Here is a 26,497-nt window from a genome sequence, read left to right as displayed (position 1 = left end):
GGGAAAGATGTTTTTCCTTATTTAAGTATTTTTAATTCCCTTATGATGTTTTTTTGCATTATTCCTTTCTCTCTGTCAACATGGAACACCAGAATCCCAGGTGAAGAAGTCAAGGCAGACAATACAGGTTCTCGCCTTTGCATACCCTTGAGGGTTTTTTTCTCATTAGAAAAAAAAATAAATTAAGAAAATAGTTGGTACTGTGTTTTTTTTTAATAGATAAGATATATGACTGCCTGAACTCTCTGTATTTGCAATATCCTTGGCTTCTTACATTCCTTTTGGTTATGAGGATATATTTTACATATTGGATTCTCTGTCAGACACATGTAGTGGATTTATCATTCCACTTGGCTTTTTGTATTCTGAGCTAAATACCACAGTATTTTTTCTTGCTGCCTCTTACATTCCTGTGAGTCAGACACCTGACTGGTGCCAGGGAGATAACAGATAACGTGAGAGAAAAGATGAATTAAACTTGGCTTTTCTCTCAACTTTAAAACTGTTAAACACACTTATCTTTAAAAACTGAACAACTTTTAAATAGGGCATTGACTAGATTTTGTTTTTAAATTAGCAAAACTCAAAGACTTTTTGTTGGAGCTAAGTTGGTCGATGGATGAAACAACAACCTCATGAATCACAATTCTGACTTGTAATTTTCTGTATTTAATTTGTGCTAGTATTGGCTCTTTGTAGGTAGTTTTCAGCTACAGGTGAGATATGAGAATAAAATCTGTAAATCATGGAGCATTCAATTTCACTTCTAAGCATGTAAGCCTATTATTTTCATACCTGTTTTAAATGTCAGCATTATTACAGGAAGTTAAACAAAATTGTTATTTGCACTCTGTTATATTTATTTGTTGATACCCTGAAATTGTGATAACATCTATCACTTCTGTTACTATATGATATTCTAATGAGTTTTATCAGTTGTCCCAAATGAAAAAGTGTGACACATTGTACAAAATGGAAGTGCAAACACAGATACACTCCATGGGAGACAAATGTCAGCAAATTAATCCTGAGACCAGTTCTGTTGCTATTGAAGTAAACAGTAAAATTTCTTCTGACTTCAGCAACACAACTACTTTATTTTTGGTAGTTTGTGATCCTGAATAGCAGAGGTGAATTTTAAATATATCTGTAAAGGCATTACTGGAGGAATGTTATAGCAAGTGCAAAAAGGTAAGTTGGAATAATTTAGTAGTAATACTATGCAGACCTTCACAGCTTAACTGAAATTCAAAGATAAAGCTCTGTGAACAGTAGTCACAATACTTAGTAATAATACCGTATTGGTCACCAGTGAAAAACAGCTATGACAGTCACAGAATAAAAAGGTATAATAACTCACAGCTGCTTGTCGATGGGTATTGGAAAGGATCCCATGAATCTTTACTTTGTCCTTCTCCATTTGGTCTATATTCACCCACAAATCCCGGCTGGTAGAATCATATGGGCCATATGTCCTTGAAGTGTAATAGTTATGATCTGTGTCCTCCTGAAAGGGGGGGAAAAAGCCACAGCAAGTACAGATTAGAATGGAAGATGTACTTTATTTGTATATAAAACTCCTCCTTGAATTACTGAGTCCTGTTGCTGCTGGGAGCAGCAGAAAAGACTACACTGCCAGTCAAGAATAAAGAAAAAGTACAGTTTGCAAACATGTTACAGAAGACAGCTCTGCTCCTAACCCCAGACAGTTGAAAAGGCAAATGGTTAGCTCATGCAAACATCTTATATTATTATTATAATATTCACTACCCCAAAATCCCAACCATACAGTTCTTGCAACCACATCAGTGAAATCTACAGCAAAATGTTTGATGGCTTTTAGGGCAAGATGGCCAGTCGGTTCCTGTGGCAGCAGCCACGCTGTAACTAAGTGATGAGCAATACACCAAGCTAACACCTTTTAAAAAATTGTGGGTTTTAACATTTCTAAACATATTAGAACACCCTTTATAAGAACATTCAAAACATTCATAGTAGCTACAGGCTTACAATACTGTTTCATTTCAAATCTTCAAGAGATTGTTTATCTGTACCTTTGCCTCTTAAAGAGACATATACAGATATATGTATATTGTGCTGGTGGTCCATCAAACCCTGCAGATTGCAGATATCCAATTCCATAATCAAGTGTGTGGTTCGGAAGACAGCCAAAGTATTGGCAATGTTTGCTTATTTCAATGGCAAAGCTGACTCCAACACTTAAAACGCTCTGTAAGTTGCACTTGAAATCATGTACATTCAGCACAGTAAAAAAAAAAAAGTAAAATTTTGAAAACTTATCAGGCAGAATTTAAAATTTAATTTAGTGAAAACCAAATCTTAGGAAATTCTAAAGTATCTGTCAAGGTCAGTAGCTATGATGTGAAAGGGAGAAAAAAAAAGTGCATGGTCTGAGGAGAGAGACGAAACATTCCAGATTCCTAGTCTTCCTTAAGTCATCCTAAGCTGTTGTAACCACAAAATATTTAAATCAACAGCATTGCCAGCTGTCTGCTGAATAGGTACAAGTAACACTGTTAAAAAAGTACATGCTGGTGTTTCTCAGTTCCTTCTTCCCTTCCCTCTTCTCTGTTTTTTGCCAAAGGAAAATTAACAAAGCCTCAGGTATAGTGTTTTAAAATTACAATAAACTTAGAAAATAAACATTGGCATAGAAAATGGAAGAGGCTGACTCAGAATTTAGAATTACACTGGGTGATGGAGAAGCTCCTCCCCTGCAGCACCTCCCATACCCAGCAAGCTACAAAGGATCTTGTTTCCGCTGGATTTCATCTTATATTAACACTATTACTGATGCATTCTACATAAGCTATTGCAGATAAAATGATGTTCATTTCTCCTTGACATTTTTTATATCTTCTGCTGTACCTTATGTGCCAGGATGTACTTGCCCAGTAAATCCCAGTAACACTTTTGAAGCAACTTCTAACAACTTCAGCAGCTCTAAGTTAGTCACACAAGTAAACATAATTAAAACTGTACTGTCAGGAAGATAACAAAAGCCAGCCACTTTACCAAATTCTTTTCTTCTTTAATGGTCAACACAAACAGTTACTGTCATGTATACAAAGGAGCTACAAAGTTACTTTCCCAGCCTAATTTTTCATTCTGACAGAATTTCCACAGAAATTAAAAGTAAAATTTAAGGTATCATGAAATCTAAAGGAAAGAGATCTAAAAGACAAGGAAGAAGAAATAACTGCCAAAACAGCTTATGTCAGATATACATGTAATGATGCTGTCTAGCAGAAAGGGACCTGGAGGCTCTTATTGGCAGGCAGCTGAATATGAGCCAGCAGTGTGCCCAGATGCCCAAGAATACCAATGGCATCCTGTGGCCTGTATTAGAAATAGTGTGGCAAGCAAGACCAGGGAGGTTATTGTCCCTCTGTACTCAGCATTGGTGAGGCCACACATTGACTGCTGTGTCTAGTTTTGGGCACTTCAAGACAAGGACATCAAAGTGCTGGAATGTGTCCAGGGAAGGACAATGAAGCTGGTGAAAGGCCTTGAGAACAAATCTTACACAGAGCAGCTGAGGGAACGGGGGCTGTTTAGTCTGAAGAAAAGGAGGCTGAGGGGAGACCTTATTGCCCTCTACAGCTACCTGAAAGGACGTTGTAAAGAAGTACGTGCTGGTCTCTTCTCACAAGTAACTGGTGACAGAACAAGAGGAAATGGCCTCAAGCTGCACCAGGGGAGGTTTACACTGGATATTAGGAAGAACATTTTCCACTGTAAGGGTTGTCAAACATTGGAATATGCTGCCCAGGGAGGTGGTTGAGTCACCATCCCTGGATGTGTTTCAAAGTCTAGATGTGGTGCTTGGGAATATGGCTTAGTGCTGGACTTGATAGAGTAGGGTTAATGGTTGGACTCCATGATATTAAAAGTTTTTTCCAACCTAAGCGATTCCATGATTCTACTTAAGGTATAGTGAAAACTCCGTAGAAATTTGCATTTCCAGTTTTTTAGAATCACACAGAATGATAGAACGGTAGGGATTGGCAGGAACCTCTGGAGATCTTCAGATAAGATTAATAACCTTCATGTAGATGTATTTTATGAATGTACCATGAAATAGCTCTCTCTCTCAGATCATCAGCCCTGGAGATATTTAAAAGGCATGTAGATGTGGTGCTTAGGGACATGGTTTAGCACTGGACTGAGTAGAGTTAAGATAATGGTTGGACTCAATGATGTTAAAGGTCTTTTCCAACCAGAATGATTCTGTGTGATTCTATGATAAGACATTCTATGACAGTACACACATGTACTATATGATTGGGAAGATGGGAAAATCCTTCAGAAATTATGCTGAATTTGCATGTAAATTGCTAAATGAATTACATAATTTTAATAGATAGATGATGCAGAAAGGCAGAATTACATATAAATACAAGGACAAAGAGAAACAAACTTTACAGTATGTTTGAATGGCATAAAGTATGTTGCCAAATGAAAGAATGTGCATAGAAAGCAGCAAACATATCTATTACTACTTCAAGAAATATTTTAAATTTTTTTTCCAGGTATTTTGGGGTATAAGCATTATTTCTCTAGATGTACAGGTCTGTCCAAATACTGCATATGTATGAAGTAGGAATCACATGTCTTCTATGGAGAAGTACAGATTTCATACAAGGGTTTTGTTTTTTTTTCTCCCTTTTTGAGTATAAAAGGCATATTTATTAGAACCTCTCTCATAACTCTTCCCTTTTGGGGAAATAAGTCACTTTTAACCTGAGGCAATACTCGATGCTGAGTTGCAAACTTATTGTAGATTGTAAAGAAAATTAAATTCTAAAGAGTTCATGAGGCATATTTTCTGATGACACCTTGAATATATTCCCATACTTCTCCAACTACAACTGAATTTTCTGAGGAAAGCTAAAAGCACACACTATTATGAAAGCTCAGCACATCTGAAGATTAAGCCTCCTTCAAATTCTTGGTGTTCAGTATTTTTCAACTTCAAAGACTGAACATCTATTCCATACATTACATATACAGGTATTCCCAGATACAGTCCAGACACCACATATCCATTTCCTAACTGCTGTCCCTTCAAAGATTAAAGCTTCAAAGGTGTGGGGTAAGCTGTCACAATCAAAAGAGTATAAAGTAACTATGTGTTAAATTTAGAAGTAACAACTACATTATGTCTGTGAAATATTTTCTATTTATTACCTAGGATTCTAGTCAAATATATACATGAAAATATTTCAAAAATGGATATGAAAAAATAAAGTTCCCTCTTGACAAAATAAGATGTTTCCATTCAATGGTGATGCAATCACATATATATAAGCATGGGATGTTACAGGTTTAATTCTCTTCCTGTCATATTTTTTCTTTAACAGAAGTTGAAAGATTTTGTAAATATGTAGGAGATGGAGGATCATCAAATAAGATTTAAGTTAAGAACAAGAGCCTCTTTGGAATCCAACTGCATGAATATTTTGCTTTTTAATACTGGATCAAACCACAGACGCTACAGAACAAAAAACGTTAGTAACTCCAACCAGAGAAAAAGCAGCTGGCATCCAGGACTGAGCTCTGCTGTTGCACAATAGCATGCTGTAGAAAAACTCCTAGTTTCTCTGTAGTTGAAAGAATAAAGACATTCACAAAGCAAATAACTAAATCAGCCAGCCAGCAGTTACATTTTGGTAGGTTAAGTTTTGGTTGCTTTCTCCCAGTCTTAAAACACTGTTTGTGACATGACAGATGAAAAACAATCAATCAATCAACTAGTCAAACAACCAATCAATTATGCAAGGTTCTTTATATTCAAATACCTGTGATTAAGTGTCATGAATTATCACCAGCAGCAATAGAAGACAAATAGACTGCATTTAATTTGATAACTGATGTTGTTTTAAATATTCTATTTATTGAAATGGCATTTTCAGACTTCCATTGAGACAACACTATAATGAACTAACTCTGACGCCATCAATGATATGGAGCTTTATAAAAGCTTAATTTTGTCATTTTAAAAAGAGAATCTGGTATCCATTTTTTTAACAAAATGCATTAATAAATTGCTCAAATATTGCTAAAATCACAGACTAGACCTACTTTAAGTTAATCAAAAGTGTTACTGGTGTTTGCCCCAAAAATTAGTTCTGAAGAAATTAATCACCAAATACTAAGTTCAGAAAGCAACTGGTAACTGAATATAATAGAGCATTTGTAGATGAATAGCCTACAAAATCAGTCAGACAGTTCTTCTTTCTAAAAGCTGCATATGTAGGGTAAAACTGAAACACTGGAAGAAAAAAACAGGCAAATATACATTTAAAATAGACTTTGTTTCAGGGAGAAAGTAAAGATAATAATAAGCCAGCAATTAAATGTATTTCCATAATGGAGAAAAGCAGTTCTTGCAATTCATTTTGTAGAAGAAAAAAGAACACCCTTTCTATTAAAATGAGTGAGCAACAAGATGGCCATGCACACTTAAAATCAGTTTCCTCAAAACTGTTTCTACTCTTACCCAATCTAACATAATGCTTGTTATCTCTTTATCTCTGTCTATCCTGTTCCCAAAATACAGCTCAAATCGGCTTCTGAATTGTTTCAGATTTTTTAGAAAACTGTGCTTACAGCTCTGAATACTATTAGTACCCACCAGCTAAAAAACAGTATAAGGGGGAGAACAGAAATGACAGCTCATGGAGGACTTGAGTTAAGTCTGCATTGTAGCTGATGGAAAACCTCTTCCTGCCAGCACGTATTTGGGCACTGAGAAGGGGCAAGAGAGATGTACGGTCACACTCTGTGTTACCAGGGCAGAAGAAGCATGTCTGTACGGTTTTGAAATTAGATTTCCTCATTTATTTACCTTCTCTTTAGGCAGGCACTGACTGAGACAGGGCAGGTGGCAAGGATACATGGAGAATATCCTCAGTCTAACAGTCATTAGCACAGGAGATGAGAGTATGAGAAAAGATCGTCTATTCTGAGTTGAAGTCCTAATGGGAAGATTAAAGTGAGAGAAAATGGAGAAAGAGACATTTTGCATTCTGCTGCTATATAACTTCATTTTATAACAGAGTACTGTAATTATAATCATAACATAGCAATGATACCATGCAATTTTACAGTTTTATAGGATCTGACAACTGAAGAACTCTGAGGAATACTGAATTAGAGCTGGCCTCTCAAAATGCGAAAGCCCTAATTTCAGTAGATAAGCTACACATGAACTACCACATGGAAGTCTTGCAGAGGATATATATAGTGACTGCTGCTTAGGAAGCTCAATTGTTAGGAGTGGTTCTCTGATGCTTGGAAGTACCAACTTCATTTCGTAAGTGCTCTGCATCAAGGATAAACTCTCTGCTGTTCAATTTCTTAACAAAAGCATTTGTTCTGCATGAATTTCTACTGAGGTAACATAAAATTTACAGAACTGCTTTGCAGCTTTCACAATGAAACACCTACAATCTAGTCTTTTGGGGTATTTTGGTGTTTTTGTTTGTTTGTTTATTTTATTGTTTAAATATCTGACGTGGAAAGAATGTAGGAAATGTTTATATGTACAAATATATATATATGGGCATAACACACATATTTCACATCAACAGTCAGCAGAAACTGACAACAGCCTCAAAAATCACTGTTGATTACACAAGCCTTAGTAAAATCCATTTTGAATACCTAATAGCATGTCTAACAAAAGAAGGGAAACAAAAGAGGAAATCCTTTGTCTGCATGGACTGGGATTAAGAACTTCATCTCACACTGTGTTCTCCACGAAGTGCCTACACGAGTGCTCTGCAGAGTCTTGAAAGCCTGTTGTGTGAGAGCAGGAGTCCTCATCTCAGGTTTTCACTAGGGCAAATATGGAAGTCACTTTGCCCAGAATCTCACAGATTTACATCTGGAGGTTGTTATTGTAAATACTAAACAATGTCATCAACTGGGATGAAATACAAGCATTTTGCTCACAGCTCTCACCCCCATTATACACAAGGCTTTACACAGCTCTACAGCATTTTAAATGGCCGCATTTTTAAACTCCACTTTTCTAAGCCCTTGACAGCATCTATAATGGAGAGTCAAGCACACTGACAGTCTGGCAGAAAAGGATGCCATAAACCTGTTATTAATCCAAAACGCTGTTTAATCTTTCTGACTTTGTGAAAAGTCAGTGTGAATCCATAGCTCTTTTCATGATACTCAGCTGATTTTGAAAGGAAGTGTCCCTCTTGGGGGCTGCTATAAAACTCTCAGACTATTTAGGGGTCATTACAGTGGTCTTACAGCCTTGAACTGTCTTGTCATAAGAGACAAGTTTCAAAAGAGCGAAAGTCTCTGCAATGCCTTACTTAGGAGAGGAAAAAAGGCAAGTCATCAAGTCACTCAAAACACAACCATAATATAGAAATATTTATTATGCAGTTTTGTTCCTGATTTGCTGGAGCAGTTCGATAAATGACATTCTCAAAATAAGCCTTTATTAGCTGCTCTGTAGCATATTCTCCACTAAAATAATAGGAACCACTGCAATAAAATGACCATGAAAACACCTAGCAGCAGTTTGATTTTGGTGTAATTATGACACGTTATAGAGCTTATTTTCTCATTTTTAGATATGTATAAATGACTGATGTGTTCATAAAACTGACACTCTAAAAATGATTGTTCATAAACATAAAAACTAACTGCCAGGCCTAAACTACAAAGGATCAGTGGTTATGACCCCATGTCTGTTAAGAACCACATTCTTGGGGTTCATGACTCCAGATAATGCTACACTTTAGCATTAGCATTAGCAATGTAGCTACATTTTTGATAGCTTTTAAATATCTAGTTCTTTAGCCTTTTACAGATTCACTTCTTGTTTAGTATAGCAAACAATGTATTTCTGAGTGCATATACTTATATACTTTGACCTACTTACAGCCACACCTGTGACACCTAAGATGTACAATAAACAGCTTTATATGATTGCTTCCTCACCACCCCCCCTCCTTTTTTTTTTTTTTTTCTTTTCTTCTTCTTTTTAGTAACACAGGTATTAGAGCAACTTTAAAATATCCATTCCCTATTTCTTCCTCTGATACATATTCAGGAGTTGGTCAGGTAAGTCATATTTGTTTTCCATTCTTTGTCCCTTCTCTGTTGGAAGAGACACTAAGAAAACAGAACAACCAAGACCCAGCAGCCCGAAGATCTCACATGAGAAGGGAGAATGGGAAATCTAAATCAGGATGAAAAGTGTTACAGATCTGGAGGATTAAGCTATTATTAGCAGGTATAGTTTCTAGTTGATCAGGGCTTCATGTGGGACAATGCAGGAAGCTGTCACTCATTGCTGTGTGCTGCAATTCCTCGAGCACGTAATACTATTTCTCAGGGATCCACTGAGGCTCACAACTGAAATCAATTAGTTCTAAGAATACATATGACTAATATTAAATTAATACAGGCAGGAGGAACATGAGTTTATCAACACAGTAGCTTTTAACCCGTAAGGATAAACCTTAATGTGAAGATTTGAAAGGTGTACTGTGTTCACCTCATTCAGAAAGTCTTCACCAAAGCTGTGCCGTTCAGCACACAGCCAGACAACAGCATACTCATCACAGAGTCTGAGCACTAAAAGAAAAATTGCTTCTGCATGGCTTTTCTAGAGAACACTGTTTAGACAGACTGCAAGTAAAACTAGTAGCTGATTTAACCAGAGTACCTTCCCATTTAGCTCTCACATACAGTACATTTGAATCTTTAGTCACAAAAATACAGGACTGGCTGACATTCACAATCAATATGCAAGATTTCAGTATTACTATTCATGCCTTAGAGGGATAAGATAGTGATGATTAAATTGGCAAATCTGTAGCCCAAATTTCTACAGTTCTTTGAAAAGCTTGCTCTTTGCTTTGAAAAAAAAACCTCATTTTTCTTTGTTTGCATGTTTTTCTATATACATATGTAACAGCAGTTCAGCCAGGATAGTCTATACAAGAACACTGAAGAGAAAGCTCTGTACAATTTTCTCAAACTCTTCTTACCCATTTCTTATGGACTTGTCACAGAAATGCTTCTTTACCTGAACTTGCAATCATGCTCACAAAAATAAATCAATCCCTTGAGAGTTCTCTAACGTAAGTGCCACAACTGTAAGACATGATATTTAATCAAGATGTTTGATGAGGTACGTGTTGGCTAAACAGGCACTTGCATCAGGCTCCAAACAAGCTTTCTGCAGGATATGTATTCTTGCATTTTCTAGTTGGTGGCCAGTCACCAGTGGTATCCCTCAGGCCTCAGTTTTGGGGCCAGTTTTGTTCAGTATCTTAATCAATGATCTTGATGAGGGGATTGAGTGCACTCTGTGTGCAGTTCTGGGCCCCTCACTATATGAAGGACATGGAGGTGCTGCCATGTGTCCAGAGGAGGGCTGCCAAACTGGTGAATGGTCTAGAGAACAAGTCAAATGAGCAGCAGCTGAGTGAACTGGGGTTGTTTAGTTTGAAGAGAAAGAGGCTGAAGGGAGACTTCATTGCCCTCTACTGCCTGAAAGGAAGTTGTAGGGAGGTGGGTGTTAGCCTCTTCTGCCATGTAAATAATGATGCGATCAGAGGAAATGGCCTGAAGTTGTGGCAGGGGAGGTTTAGATTGGATATTGGGAAGAATTTCTATACTGAAAGAGTCTGGAACAGCCTGCCTGGGGAGGTGCTTGAGTCACCATCCTTGGAGGTATTCACGAAATCTGTAGATGCGACACATCAGGCCATGATCTAGTGGCCAAGGTTGGGTTTTTTTGTGGGTGTTTTTTTGTGAATTGTGATTGTTTGTGTTTGTTTTTTTGGTTGGGTTTGTTGGTTTTGTTGTTTGTTTTTGTTTGTTTTTTATTGGGGTTTTTTGGTGCTAATGTTTGGACTCAGTGATCTCAGAGGTCCTTTCCAACCATGACAATTATGTGATTCTGCAAACTAGATGAATATTAAGGTCCCTTTCAATCCAAACCATTCTATGATTTTATGAAATCAGACAGATAAGATTTCTATCTGCAGTTTCTCACCCATCCTACTTCTTTTGTTGCCAAGGCTACAGAAAGAATACTCTAAGAGAGTTGTGCTTTCATTGACTTAAAAATTTTAATAGGAACTCATGATTCTATGAAAAGTCATGGAGCTTGATACAAATGGATGAAGCAAACCTCCCATAACCCTGTCACATTGCTCTACTTCTGTTAAATGTTGTGCTGCTAATAAATCTGGTGAAAATGTGAAAATTTGCTGTTTTTTTTTTTCCTTCTTGCAATTCACACTGCACTTTGTTGCAGACTCTCCAGAATCTCTATTGCCTTTTGTGTGTTCTAGAAATAAATATACTGTTTGATTACTGATGGTCTTTGAAAACATGTTGCACATGAATGCATATCAGTGTTACAGAAGAAAGAAAACAAAAAAACCCCGTTATTTTCATAAATTATTGATTTTTGTTCTGTGTTTGAAATACTATAGCTATTAAAAGCTTTCATCAGCATTTTCTTCAATTAACAGCATTTAGCTGTCATTTTTGGAATGACAAACACCCATTCTAGAAATGGAACTTTTTAAACTCTGATCCTCCTCTTGATACAAATTTTGAATTTTGGTCCCATTTATTATCTTTGTAAAGCCTGTATAACTCATGCAAACACAATGAACAAAGGCCACTGACTTCCTGATAAGTGTTGAAAGCTCTCAAGTTGCAATTACTAAATTTACACACAGTCAAAGAAGCATCTGCCCAAATCTGAAACAATGTGCCCATCTGCTGACAACCAAAGTTGTTACTGTTTTGGCATAACAGATCATTTAGCTTCCCGTATTACAAAAACATGAAAGATTTTCAGAGTGGCATGAAGTAATTAATCAATGTCAGCAGAACTCCTACAGCTTTGAAAATCTATCCCTAAGGATTGGTGTTATCTAAAATGGAATTATGTGGCTTAGTGTAACAACTTTTTACTTACCTACCCAAGTTTCTCTGTACTAATGACTTAGTAACACACTCACCCTCACTCCCTGCTCCAAACCAGCTAAGCACAATTTGCTGTGTGTTGTTAAATTAATTATGGCTTTCTGTTTTCTATGGGTTGAAATGTGCATCATCCTCTGCTTTTTGCAACACTGGATCAATGCAAGTCATCCTCATGAGGGCACTCCAAGTGAACACAGTAAGTAGGGTCAGAAAGAAATTGGCTGGAGAGACCTTCCAGGTATTCATGGCCATCTAATATTCACCTTTCACTAGCTGAGTCTATTTTCAGCCAACTTCTGCAAGAGCTGAAGCAAGTATGACTAAAATAATTATTTCAGAAAGAAAGTACAAGGTCTGTTGTTGGCAACACTTGTAGATCTTTCCAAGTCATTGGTTTGAAGATTTTGGAGTAACTGTAATGTGCTTTAGGAACCTGGAGATGAAGAGAGATACCAAAATGGAAAATATTATCATCAAGAAAATTCAGCAGCAGATTCGATTAAATTCTGAATCCCATTTCCTTCCTTGCTATTAAAATTCAATATTATCAACATATTAAATTAAGTGCCTCATGTGCCAACACAGCTAAGCATGTAAAAATGAAGTCAGGATTACCACAGAGAACTGTGGATTCCCGTACTTAGCAGAGTTGTTTCTTTTCTTCCTCTCTCCCTCAGTTTGAAATACATAGGGAACTAGTTTCACCTCTAGTCTTTGCCTTTTTCTTCTTTAGCTATTCCAAAGATACTAGTAGAACCATCACCCCTTGAGTTTAGATTGTTCTCGATCTGATGGAAATGTTGACATGCTCTTTGCTACAAAACTTCTTGCAGAGCTGGCACTCCAGGTGAAGACTGTAGCAAGATCCAGTGCAAGCGTCATGATGACCTTGATTAATAAATTCAATACAAAAAGATTTGTAAGGCTTTTGTCTAGTTTACCATTTTGCAACTGAACGCCTGCAAGAAAACAAGCCAGTGATATATTGGTCTGCTGGCCAGCTTCAAAGTGTGATATTACTCATGGAAAACTCATCTGGACAAGCACAAAAGGTGATTAAATAAATTATTGCCCCACACTCTAATTCTAGTTGCAGGTGATTCACTGTTTGGTTTGATTTAGCTAAAGTAGAGGAGTAGGATTTTTCTTGAGTGACATATGCTGCTTCCAGATCAACCCATTTTCTGGCTCTTTATTATAGAATTTAAAAATATTCAGTTAGATCTTTTATTTAGCAATAATTTGCAGAAATTTAAACTTGATGCAGGATGTTTTCTGAAGCAGGCTGATTTTTTGAGGCAGTTCAAGTACTTTCCCTAGTAGGACATGAAGAAGTAAGAAACCTTTTTTCCCTTGAGTCAGTTTGAAAAAAGAAGACAATTTTTCTGAAAATAAATTATAGTCTCCATCTCCATCATCTCCACATTAACAAGGTAATTTTCTATAATAAGCCCTTGAGAAGGTTGAATAAAAACATTTTAAAATAGCAATAACAACCTTTTTGGAAAAGAGCATAATAAAACTTGTTTAGAAACACTTTACCCTTCAGTTACTGTATCATTTAACTGCAAATTTTAGCTTCCTTACAATAAAAAATATTATATTTAAATATTTTGTTATATAGAAAAGCAAAAGACATATTCACAATGGTTTAGCAAGTGGATATCAATAAGAGCATTAGAACATGTTTAGTCTCTTAGGTCAAATATCCTTCTAGTCTAGTCCACAGAAATGACTGTGAATGATGCCTAGGAAGACTAAAGGACCCAGGGCAGGAGTTCCCCATTTTTCCCAGGTTCCAGTCCCATGCTCTTCAGAAATTATCTTTAAATTTAACAATCTTCAACAAATTTCTATTCCATTAACTTGTCCAATTCTGTAAATTTTAGCATCTGCAACATTCAGTGTCAATGAGCTCCAGAGCTTTCACGGGTTAATGATGTGCAGTAGACAGGAATCATACAGGATGCTTGTTTAATCCTCTAGAACATAACAGAAACATCAGAGCCATGAACAAAACACATCTGAACAGAAACTTTTGGGCTTAAATTACACTGGCTTAAAATCAGCAAGACAACTGTGTTTTAAATATGACTGAACATGAAATGGGCGAAGGCAATGAATGTAAGATAGGATCTGAAATAGCAGAAAACCTGATGTAATACCACTTTCAACTGTAAAAACATTTTTTAGTTGCATTAGTTTTAGTTTTAAAAATGGTAGGGCTATAGAATCATAGAACTGTTAAGGTTGGAAGGGACCTTAAAAGATCATGTAGTTCCAAGCCCCCCGCTACGAGCAGGTACCCTATAATAGATTGTCTATATTAGATTACAGAAGGTTAATGAAAGATAGAAAAAAAGATTTGCAAGCCTACAGGAGGAACTAAGATTTCCCCATGTCTTGAATTAATCTTTTGCATACACCAAAAATCATGATATAATAATTATTAATGGTGAACAAGAAAGAGCTATACTTTGTTAAAATAAAAAAAACCCTAAAAACAAATGTACCTTCTGTTATGATAAAGATTTTGCAAGTAGACTGCAGCCATCTAATTAAACTAGCTAAAATTATCTTCAGGAAAAATATGCCATTTCCCTTACTTTAGGCATGGGTTCAATAGTATTTGAGCTCAATAATATAGTCTATGATCTGGCCTCAAAATGAAGTAATGTTAGAAAGAAGGTTTCAAAGATAAAACTGATTGTGGCTTCGCTTTTCAGGCTGTTGTTTTTTTTTTTTCATTTCGTCTTCTGCAAATACAGATTTCAGAACAGAAGTCCCCTTCTTTTGCTTTCTAAAGAATCAGCCAACTCCACTGACAAATCTTTGTTCTGTAAAGCTTCATTCCTCCCCACATATATGTCAAACGCTTAAACTAAAAAAAACCCAAACCAAACAAAAAAAGCCTAAACTGTGGTTAAACCTTTATACTCAATATGCATTACTTTGATAATTTATAATCCACATTAAAATGTGACTGTGTTAAAAAAGAATTCTGCCCTGATGCAGGTATCATTAGCATCCCTGATTTTATTACAATGAATGAGTATATCAAAATGTTGTCTATGTAATTTAATCTTCCATTGCTGAGGATCACCTAAAGGTAAAGAAAAGATACAAGCACTATTTAAGGAAAATACTTGCACTATAAATTCAAAAGTTTCAAGCAGGCAACTCTTAAGAAATGGCAAGTCAGAAAACAGATTTTAGAAGTAGTGTGTCTCTCTTATAGCTTGGAATGAGGAAAGAGAACAGAAATGCTAATTGAACTATATGATAAGGATTTTTTCTTAAAAGCAGAACATTCTTCTCAGTAAGTTGGAAGGACTGTGGCTTCAGAATACAGTGTTAGTAACACTGCTCTGTTTCTATGTCCTTCAGATGCAACTGTGATTAAAGGATTGGGATGGGGAACAAAAAAAAAGGAAAGAAATAATAAAGAGAAAAACACAGACAGACAGGCTTGACCTACTGACAGCTCACTATGCAACTATCATATTGCTTAGTTTTGAGACTTCAGTTATGCATAAACAACTACTTTATCATTTGTCCAGCCGAGTGAAATCTAATCTTAACCATTTTTTCTTCCTTGCTCACACTTGCAGTAAGAACACAGCAGTGGGCACACTGACAGTGCTGTCAGTAGCTGAAAGCAATTGCTCTCAAATCCCGAGGGCTGTAAAACTCAATCCCTTCAGTTGTTTTTGCCAATCAGAATCAGACATCTTAACTTCCATGAGTGACTGGGACTGATAAGAAAGAAGCCTTCTTCTGGGCAGAAACTCGGGAGAAAATGCAAAATTCAGCAAAAGATTGTTGCCAGTAGGAAATCCACAGTGTTCTTCTGATAGGAGCAAGATGCTTTTCAGGTCTAAACCGCAGGAATTGCTAGAATTTGCATTTCAAACAACAGCTAGAGAAACTACAGAAAATGGAGAAAAATAAAGCTGTCTTCACTTAGCAACAACTCTATTTTATTTAAAAGCAATACACAGCAGGAGATACCACTGACATCCACAGGAATAATTGAATCACTTCACTAGCAAAAAACAACAACAACAAAGTACACAAGTACTATGTTGGGAGGGTTGGAGAAAGCAAGATACAGTTGAGTTTGACTTGACTTAGCATGCTCAGCAGGCTGTTTCTCGGAACCAAATCCTCCTCTGTCATGCAGTTGTAATAATTCATTCTGTTCTAAGACTATATGAAAAGTTATGTTTTTCCTGCTCTGTTCATTGTGCAAAGCAATAAAACCTTACTGGTAGCATGGCTACACTCAGCTCAAGCCTGACTGTGATTTAATCTATTATTTTATTACTGGATTTCCTTTCAATATTTGAAGTTTGTGAAATACTATTACTTTGATGCAATATCTCTATAGAGAGGCGACAAATTTGAAAGTAAACCACATGTTCTTAAGTTATTTTGCAATTTGTCATCTTCTGCTAATGCCAATGCAAGCTATATATTATATACTGCTCCATTTCAATTTCTCTGTATTTTACTTTCCAGTGTTCTACAGTTCACAAGGATCAGGGGCAGAGAATGGTAAAGCGAAGACCAAGTAAGCTGCCTAGAAATTTTCTATAGAGCCTGCAGCTGGAGCTGCTTTACAGAATATGTGTCAGAATTACTTCTGTATGGAGCTCCACAAAGCCATCACACAGGATATCACTTTAAAAATTATGCACATTGTAAGCTATAGAAAAATTATTATGCAACGTTTGTGCAATGCACAATTATATATTAATGCATTGTTAAGCCTTTTCTGCGCTCAGTGGCCACGATACATTAGCAAGTACTGCGGAAAAACAGGAATACATTTATGGATACCTTAGTGGTGGATACTGGGAACCACACATCCAAACTAGATGCATTTCACAATCAGTTATTTTTTCAGTAAATGCATAAGAGCAACAGACAACAAGACACTTGCCTTCATTACCTTTATGGCTACAGGGCTTTGGGGAGTAACAGAAGCATTGGTCATACCACAACCATGAATCTGAGATTATTTTAACAATATTAACACTCATTTACTTAGTAACAATCAGGTATTATAGAGCATTTTTTTTTTTTTCTGAGAACATGTGAAGAAAGATAGTATATTTATCCTATTTTTTTCCTTGCTTGAAAGAAGACATGCTGAACTAGACATATTCATTAAGGCATATTTTCATGTGCATTGCTTTTTGAAGGACTTACAGTGTTCCTAGCAACAAAGTCCACCCTACACATTGCTTTTTCTAGGCTCTATTTATTCTAAATAAAAGGCATTTCTGAATGTCCTAAGAAAAATGAACAAAAGTGGTAGATTACTCAACAATCAAAGAACCAACCCTGAACCCCAAAGCTGGAGAGAAAGTCCCAAGAAAGTCCCAAGAAAGATGGGATAGAAGGGGGAAAAAAAAAGAACAAAAAAAAGAACAAGGAGGAAAAAAAAATTAAAATAACTCCTCTGGCTTATTGGAAAACACTTCTGCTTTTGACAGTCCCAAAGTTATTGCAGGTAGAACACTAATTTTTGGGTTTGTGACCCTTAGGAAGAAACATGCCTTAGCCGTGGATGCTCCTACTGCCAAAGGGAGACTGTTGCTTCATTTGCCCTGAGGCCAACTTGGTTGCATCGCGTCACCAGAACACTGTCTTTTTGGTGTTGACCTTTGTACCTGATTCGGACTGCTGACCATCTTTTTCTCCACCTGTCCCAAGGCTCTCTGCTTTAGGGATTTCCACAGGACTGTAACATTTTTGCCCATCTGTACAACATGAGATCTCACCCTGCTTACATCTGTCCCTCTTCAGAGCTCACTTACTCCCTCTGGCTACATTATGTAGTGGGGATGAAACCTTCATAAACCTCTTAGGGAGTACAGCCCCAGAGACTCACACTTTCTCGCTTCTCTGTATTTCGGCTCTAAAGTAACAATTGCAAATAAAGCAAATGGCACCAACTTCAATCCTTGGGAACCTTTTTGGATTTACAACATTCAAGTTCCTAAATGGCACATTATAATACCCTACTAAACCAGGAGAAAAGAGGAATATTGTCAAGACTGTCATACTGCTTTACAAAGTGTTTATGATAAGCATTTCCTATACATTTTACCCTATAATCTCTAACTTGTTATCAGTTCCCCAGAAAGATCATAAATGCTACATGCCTAGAAAATCTGGCTTGCAGCAGAAACCTGTTCTTCCTGTCCTTTGCCTTTATCTTGGCATCTCCAGTTTTGTGGGTTTGTGCTGCCACAACACTGCATGCATGGACCACAAGACTCTATTCTCTAGCAACACAATGAGAATTAGAGCTCTTGGCTTCTTCTTTCTAAGGCCCTGCCCATTTCTGAATTTCTTGCACATCAAGTAGCTATAGTCACTGCCTCTGCTAGTCTCTGCAATGCAGTTCACCTTCCAGAGAACCCACTTCAAAAGAAACTTTATTCAAAAAAACACTAGAATATGTACAGAATTTTGCATGGGTTCTGGCCAAATCACAGTGCCAAACAAACGCAAAAGAGAGATGAGAAGTAAGACAGCAAATGTCGTGGCGTCCATAGTGCCTGCACTGCTCTGGCTCTTGGACCAGAGAGACAGCATCTCTAAATCTAATTCCTGGACAGATGTGATAAACTGATGAAAAATGCACTTTCTAAAGCCATTCTGGAAGGCCTGAACTTCATGTCTACTCTTGCTGGTGTTAAAACAGCCTCTGGATTAGGACTGATTAGAAACCCAGCACAGTGAAGAAACAGCACTGTGAAGTTACAGAACAATTCCCAGTAACTCCAAAGGAAAAATCATTAATGAAAAATCTCATTAGATTAAAATATCAAGGAAGGCCAGTGGAACTAAGCTCTGATCCACATAGGTTGATTTTATTATTTTCTACAGTATGACCATATAGTACTGATAACACAAGGGGTATTTACAGTTATTTTTAAAGTGTGTGCAGAAATTTCTGCATATTGCCTTCCATTCTGTCCTTGGATGGTATTTTAAGGGGAAGGAGTGGGACTTTGTTTTGGTTTGTGTTTTTTAAAGCTGGACAGAAAGTAAACATATCAATATAAAGAAAGAAGAACAGAAAACAATATCAAGTGAAATATGCTCATCATTGACAGCCTTCCTGTAAAAGAAGTCTTGCACATTTGCATGGCAAGCCTACAAAATACTTGAGAGAAACAGTATCTGTGATGAAGGGATATTGTAATTCTGTAGTGTCATTAAATACGAGTGGCAGGTATTACTTGTTCTGCAGATTTTCTTCAGCAAGGACTGCAACACAGAAGAAGGGTTTAAAAAAAAAATAATCAATATGCTCTTTATCAATATGCTCCCAAGCTGCAGAAGACTTTCAAACACAGGGATTCTTCCACTATGAGTATCTGTTGTGCACTTTACCTCCTCTATAATGCTGGGCATTAAGGTTTGGGGCTTTTGTGTAAAATGCCTGCATGTTGTAGTAGGGATTTGCAATGGAACCGAGTTGTGGTTTTAAGCATTATTGGATTATCTTATTGTGCTGGGAAGACCTTAGAGAAACAGAGGGCTGTGACAGAACACAAAAACCTGAATTTAATATACTCAGTAAGGGTTATGTAGTTTAAGGTTAAGACACTGTAAGGCCATTAATCTGTAAGGAAGGATGACCCTGGAAAAATACCACTTTACATATGTTCATTTGCAAGCTTTTTTTCCTGAATTTTACCAAATATTAGTGTTAGATAGTGAGCTCTGATGCATTTTTTATTTTTTTTTCATATGAGCTTGGACTGGAGGCACTGCATGGAGATCTATGGGTCATAAGTCATGGAAACATCGCCACAAGAACTTTCCTGTATCTAAGATATCTTCCACTTTACCTGCTAAAATAATTTGATGCAGGATTGATCTGCATCATGCCACAGTGAATCGCTACAAGTATGGCCAGATGGAGATTACAGGGGGCAAAAAATAAATCATAAATCAACAGGCCATTCAAAAATACAATTTACCAACTAGTGATTTCAATGTTTATGCAGAAGGAAACACAATTAGCACTGTGCAAACTGGGAAGCTTAAAAACAAACTTCTCAGAAAGCATTATTATTTTTTTACTCATGCTGTAGAGATACCATTGTCTCTACAGATGGCTTTAATATTGCTTTGCTTTTGTTATTGTATCAGATAATTACCCGAAATCTGAAAGCTGTTTTGTTTGTCTGAGAGCGAAAACCTTAGACCTGAAAAATAAATAGCACTGTTGCTTTGGAAGCAGAATATAAAGATTGAAAATATAAAGCATATCTTATTCCACATTGTGTTTTATTTGTAGATTTTACTAATAAGAAAACCCCAAACCTAATAATTAAAAAAACTCCAACAAAATCAGAACAAATACAGTAATTGCATTAACACTTCCTATCTGTATATAAAGAAAAAATAATTTCAGCTGAAGTATTTATATTGAACCACTAACACAAAAATAGCAAAATTCCCCCAAACATCAAAGGAGGAGACATTTTGCTCCAATCAATCAATCAATCAATCATGACATGACATTATGGTCAACCTCTGTTCTCCCTGCACTACTTGAAACTGATAACAGCTTTAAAAACAGAACTGGTTCTCACTTGGATTTATGTTATGTCCATATGAGGGCAATCTGGTAGCTGAAGTTTTTTAAATAAGCAATTAGAGGTTGAATGAGAGGGAGAATGTGCCAAGACTTCATGTATATGGATTTGATCCCTATTATTCTTCTTTGGAAGATCAACAATCAAGTAGTATGAGCAAACTCTTTCAATGACAGGCTTTATCCTCAGGACAGGAGAAAAAGCCAGCTTCCACATGCTGACAGGGTCACAAATACAAAGACCTCTCTCTTCCCTATGAATGTTTGGGTATACTGAGGTAAACACCATAATTTTTTCCTTACCCTCAGTCAGTTAACAAATTGAATAAAATTTAGATTAAATTTCTACCTCTACTTGAGTGGCGTTGTCAGGGCCCTCCGCAAGCAGCAAGTCCGTGAAACCCCCTGGCTCAGAGGAGTCCTGCCCCATGCTGGCTCTGTTGGTGTCGACTGATTTGAGAGACTCTGAGTGCCTTCTCCACCTGTGGCTGCTTACATGGAAATCCACCTGCACAGTCTCCTCCACTCGAGGGAAGCTCTGAACAACTTCATAAAACACACCTGTTTGACAGAAAAAAACCCAAACAACCAAGATACTAAGTGAGTGGAACTTTGGTTTACTGATCATAAATGAAAACTTCACAATAGTCATTTTTTATAAATGTTTTGAAAAACTTTATGGAACAGCCATTTATATCTTTGACAAAGTTTCTATAACAACAGAGGAAGAGCTTAAAAGAATAGAGAGCTATATTGTACTTTGAAAAGATTTAAGAATTTGGATTAAGTTTTCTAAATGCCTCTAAACATCGTACACATTTTCTTTTCCTTGCAACTTCTGTAGCATTGATGCTTGCCTACCCATAAGTGTCACTTTTCAAATTAAAATATATCTAAGATTGAAAACCAGTTAGTCATCTAACAAAACAAATGTAGAAGAGGCAGAGAAACACTGGTGTGAACTTATTTTTTGCTACTGATTTTAAGTAGATGGAGCCCGGAATCCATAGTAAAGGCAAATAAACATTATGAGAGGCATGAAATTCCCCAAAACATCTGCTCAAGTGCAAAAATAAAGCTGTCCCATTGTATAAGTGATAAATGCAAATAATGTGTGTGCAGACACCCACTGTCTTTCCTGCACTGGGTGAACAGCTTTGCCGGTCATACAAAGGTGATACAAAAGGGTGCCCAGGGGAGGTCCCAGCGCTGGTGTGGTTAACATATTCCTTTTGGATTTGATTCATGCTCATTCACAACTCTTACATGCTAATAAAACTATCACCAACACAAAAACTTTAATCCTTCAGTAATTTTCAGTTTGCCCCAATCAAAAAGCCAATCTAAGCTTTTTTTTTTTTTTGCTTTTTTTTTTTTTTAACACCATCAAGATGGGATACAGTAATTTTGCATACTTTGCACTAAAAATCAGATATGCCTTTCATACTGTCTTTGGGTCTAAAAGGAGAAGTAGAGGGGTGTTCTGTGTTTATCATGTACCAGGAAGAAGGGGATCTTATTCATAAAACAGGACTGTTTGCAAATGAGGTTGCAAATGAACTTTCAAGAGAAGTGGCAAAGTATAAGAAAAATACTGAGAGAAAAGTTAGACTGGTAAATTAATTATTTGTAGAAATGTTTCCATTGTGTCTGTCTGGCAGAAGATTATGAGCAAAGGAAGACATCACTTTCAGGTTCCTTACTAAGCATCACATATATTGTCTAGATGCAGAAGAAAAACAGAACATTGTCTATCATATGTTTAAATAGAGTAAGATTTTCCTGCATCATAGCAGCAACAGATATACGAGTATTAGATATAGGAGAATCTACCAGATGTTTTTCTTGACAGACCAGAAACAATACAGAAATATTCTCTAACATGCTTTACTCTCTGTGTGATTCCATTTTTCTATCTAATTCTCCAAAATATACTAAACTTATTTCCTAAGTTATTTGATCACAGTCACACTGAAATTAATGTGAGCCAAAGTTGCTTTGTCACCTAGAGAAATCAGAATTTAATAGAGATGGAAAATAAGCAATCTCAGGCCATAATTTTCCTTAGACCCCAAGTAATCAGATTTCTTTCCTTTTAATTGGTGGCTTTTTGAAACTTGTTTCCTTGCATGTCTTAAAACCCACAGAACACTTATCTTGAACGAATTGCCACTGCACTGCCTGATTTATCAAGCAATCAGATGCCAGATGCAGAGGGACAGACCAGCAGAACTTATTCCTCCACAGTACTTATAAAAATCTATTCAAAGCTGCTTTCCCTTCTTCAGAATGGGGGATCTCACCATTCTGTTATGGGGATAAGGGCACCAGAAAGCTGACAGACAAGGCAAACTTCTCAGAAGGGATTGCAGATAGGTGGTCTCTGCCTTCGATAGGCAATGCTGGAGACTGGATGCCTGGTGGCAACACTGATCCTCCTGCTGTAGCCAAGTCCATGGCTCCAAGACCTCTCAGCACCTTTTGCAAGGGGAACATTAGACACCCAGAAAGAGGGGGCCCAAGCCACAGTACAACAGCTACATAACTGCAGGACCCTGCTCTTTTCTTCTGAAGCACCTTCACTGGCTGCCCTTGGTGGCTCAAAACACACATTGAGAGAGAGAGAGAGAGAGAATTTAGCTTTAAGATATTGTAACATAAGCAGCTTTTAAAAATATTATAGTGCTGTAGAGAGGAAGCAAATAAGGACATTGGGGTATTTCCACTGGCTTGAAAATTCTGTGCATTTTTCTCCATAATTTTATTTTTCAGTATAATTGTATCATGGCATCTGCAAATTTTGGCACAGGCCATTTCCCATTACAGAAATCTTTGATGTCATCCGTGCACAGCTTTTATCCTGTTTCAACAATTTTGATCACATGCTTTTTCTCTTGAAACATAGAAAATGTTCTAAAGCATATTGTTACTGCCATTACGTCATTCAAATAAAGTGGAAAGTGGTGAAATGCTGCAGTATCTCATTAATAATAAAATAATATTATTGACAAACATAGATGATTAGTAACTTGTTCAATTTGTATGAACAGAGACTCTGCACTACAATAAACCTTCAAATCTGTTAAAATTTGAATTACAGGCTTCAAGTGACATATTTGTGTGCAAACCACAAGAGTGTTACATATAGTCCTGTCACCGGCATGCAAAACCCTCAGCCTGTAGAGCTGATACTGTACTGTAGTATTTTGGAAGTAGTAAAAATAGAATACAAGTCTTACTGATAAATATGTAATTAAGCTGGTGTTTTGGTCTGATCCTTCAGCTCTTGTCCTTCATATTTTCATAAAATTAGCAATGAAAATCATTATGTCTGCATCTTCTTTCCCCTTTGAGGTAAGTTAAAGATTCCAACTCTGTGTTGAATAAAGCTGGAAAGGCAGTGGGGTGGGGGTAAGGGAAACAAATCCATAAAAAGCTTTCACTGCTCTGAGATTATTTTGAGTTAATGAGTGACTATTGGGAAGTTCAGAAGCCCTTGTCATAATTGGTCAGTTCAGCCCTTCATGATCGATGTGATTGATCAGGATTAACACCAAAGGCTTCAAGGGAATAGGAGCATTGTTCACACAAATGGGAAAGACCTATGCAGAACACTTAAGAGACTGAAGAAGGGGAATAGGTGAAAATTACAGACAGAATCACTTCTGCTCCCATCTTAAGTGCTTCAGATTTCCTCCGGTAAAGGTTTGAATCCTCACAGAAAAAAAAATAATTAAAAGATTTTGGCATCTATTGCCTAAACTACCAGATAATAGCTTTTTTACTACCTTAGCTTGCATTTTAACAAATAATAGACAAGTCTTTAAAGTGCATTAACTAACCTTATGTATAACAGACGACTGAAAACCTGTATCTGCTTGAACTTCAGGATCTGACTTTTAAGGTGGCTTTGCAAGTCTGAGGTTTTGGGCAAAAAGGTGTGCACAGAACTGCTTAACGCTTGTTAACATAAATTAATGCTACAAGTGGACAACAACTGAACACACAGGCAAGTTTTTCTACTTTAGTACTGTGAATTTTGAAAGCAGCTCTCATAGATTGGAAGTGCAGATTGGGCTATACAAGAAAAACTTGCTGAAAGGGTAGAGGCCACCTGAGTATGGTGGGAGCATGAGTTCTCTGCTTTGTCAAGTCTGCCCTCAAACAAAAAGGTAAAAATTCTAAGTAAATAAAGCCAAAATGAACCAGCAGGGCTTGTCAAGTAAGACAAGGGAAGTCCAGTCTGCATAAAGATTTATTTGGAATGACGATCTAGCTTTCATTTCACAAGAAAAAAAGAAACATTCAAAATTTTGTGGATAATAATGTAACTAAAGGAGAAATAAATTCTATTTTGAAACAGAAAAAGTCAAACAGGTAAAACATCTACCACTCATTCAACTGTTTGAACTGTTTGGTTGGGTGTTTTTTTCCTTCTTCCATGAAGTCAGAGATTTGTAGAATGTTTCAGTGCATCAGAATTTCATAACTGCATTTCAGAAAAAAATGTTAATTTCAGTCCATGATTGCACATATTTAGGCCAACTCTGCAATTTGACTAATTTCATAAATGCACCAATCAACAAGACTTTTTCTTAAAAAGCAGAAATACTCACTCATTGACACCTCTATTCAACAGTTTTCTCTTTTTTTTTTACCACAGCCCAAATGCCAGCAAAATCAAATATCAAATATACAAATGTGTTCATCAAGGAACAGAAATGCCAATGGTAACAGAAGTGGAAGGTAGGTAACATTTCACACCTACTGTGCTCTTACATCTCATGCATATCTGCACTTCACATGTGCAGACCTTTTGTATTAATTTGGGAACATTAAAAACACAGTTATGTTTATACCATGCAGAGTATAATCCTTTACTGCAACCCTCCACTTTCTGAGACAGGGAGATGAAATTGCTTTGAATGGAAACCACATAGAATGAAGATGCAATTGAGTTTGGTTTAGCCTTTCCTTACAAAAGAGGCATCTCTAATAGGCTTAGATACCAGCCATGGCAAATTCAATTTGCATACTACTCAAGATCCCTATTAACAAGAAAACAGAAAAGCCAGAACTGTGTAGTTCCAATCCACAGATGTGATATTTTCCAGAGTTTTCAGGTGGACTGTGTGAGAGAACTGGACCTCATGGAACACACAAAAAAATTCAAAACCATGCTATTAGTGCCCATCTAAACTCAGTACACAATGCACAGCTGAAATAGTTTCTCCAACTGAAAAACAGTAGAGTTTCTTGTCTCAGCTGCTGTAACTTCAGTGTAGCGTCTCTACACATAGCTTTGATCTTTGCTATACATGCAATAATTTTTTTTAACATTGGCCTTCAACATTTTTTCAGCTGAAGATTCCTAAAAATTTCCTAGTAGAGTTGTTGATTTAAGCCTGTCCAAAGGAATACTTCCCAGTTCTCCCTTTCACTCTCCTTGTTTCCAGCACAAAATTTGACATTATAGAAGAGAAGCTCAACTGTTCTGACCTCACCTGACTAGCAGAAAGGAGGTGCTTCCTGATACATTAAACAGCTCTGGGATTCTTCCTTTTGGCCTTTTACTTTCAGCTACCCATTTGCAGCATGATTGCATGTAACACAGATAGGTTTCATATCCGCTTTTTCAGTAGCACTACCAATAATTATTAGTAGTGCAAACACTCAAGTGTACCTAGATTAACATTTATCACATACTGAGATGCCATGTAAAGCAAAATGGTGTACAGCTGTAATGTTTTTATGTTCCTGGCACACAACTCAAAATATTAGTAATTTTATTTTCTTATGTATCATCCAATTACAGCACAGAAAAGCAGGAGGCAAACATTTTAAATTATCTGAGATTTTCTG

The 26,497-nt window shown here is 36.7% G+C and overlaps 1 protein-coding gene across 1 annotated transcript in view; it reads right to left on the bottom strand.

Annotated features, from left to right (window-relative positions):
• Window positions 1-26,497, bottom strand: part of PLXDC2 (plexin domain containing 2) — a 274,504-nt gene that overhangs the window by 107,193 nt on the left and 140,814 nt on the right. The window contains exons 2-3 of the mRNA XM_010007012.1: window positions 20,985-21,196; window positions 1,361-1,507 (exon numbers count right to left, since the gene is read on the bottom strand). Coding sequence (XP_010005314.1) covers window positions 1,361-1,507; window positions 20,985-21,196 — 359 coding nt within the window. The remainder of the gene's footprint in view (window positions 1-1,360; window positions 1,508-20,984; window positions 21,197-26,497) is intronic.

The sequence above is a fragment of the Chaetura pelagica genome, unplaced genomic scaffold (genome assembly GCF_000747805.2).
Source record: "Chaetura pelagica isolate M959 unplaced genomic scaffold, ChaPel_1.0 scaffold17, whole genome shotgun sequence".
Classification (NCBI taxonomy): Eukaryota; Metazoa; Chordata; class Aves; order Apodiformes; family Apodidae; genus Chaetura; species Chaetura pelagica.
This window is presented reverse-complemented; position numbering and strand designations above follow the sequence as displayed.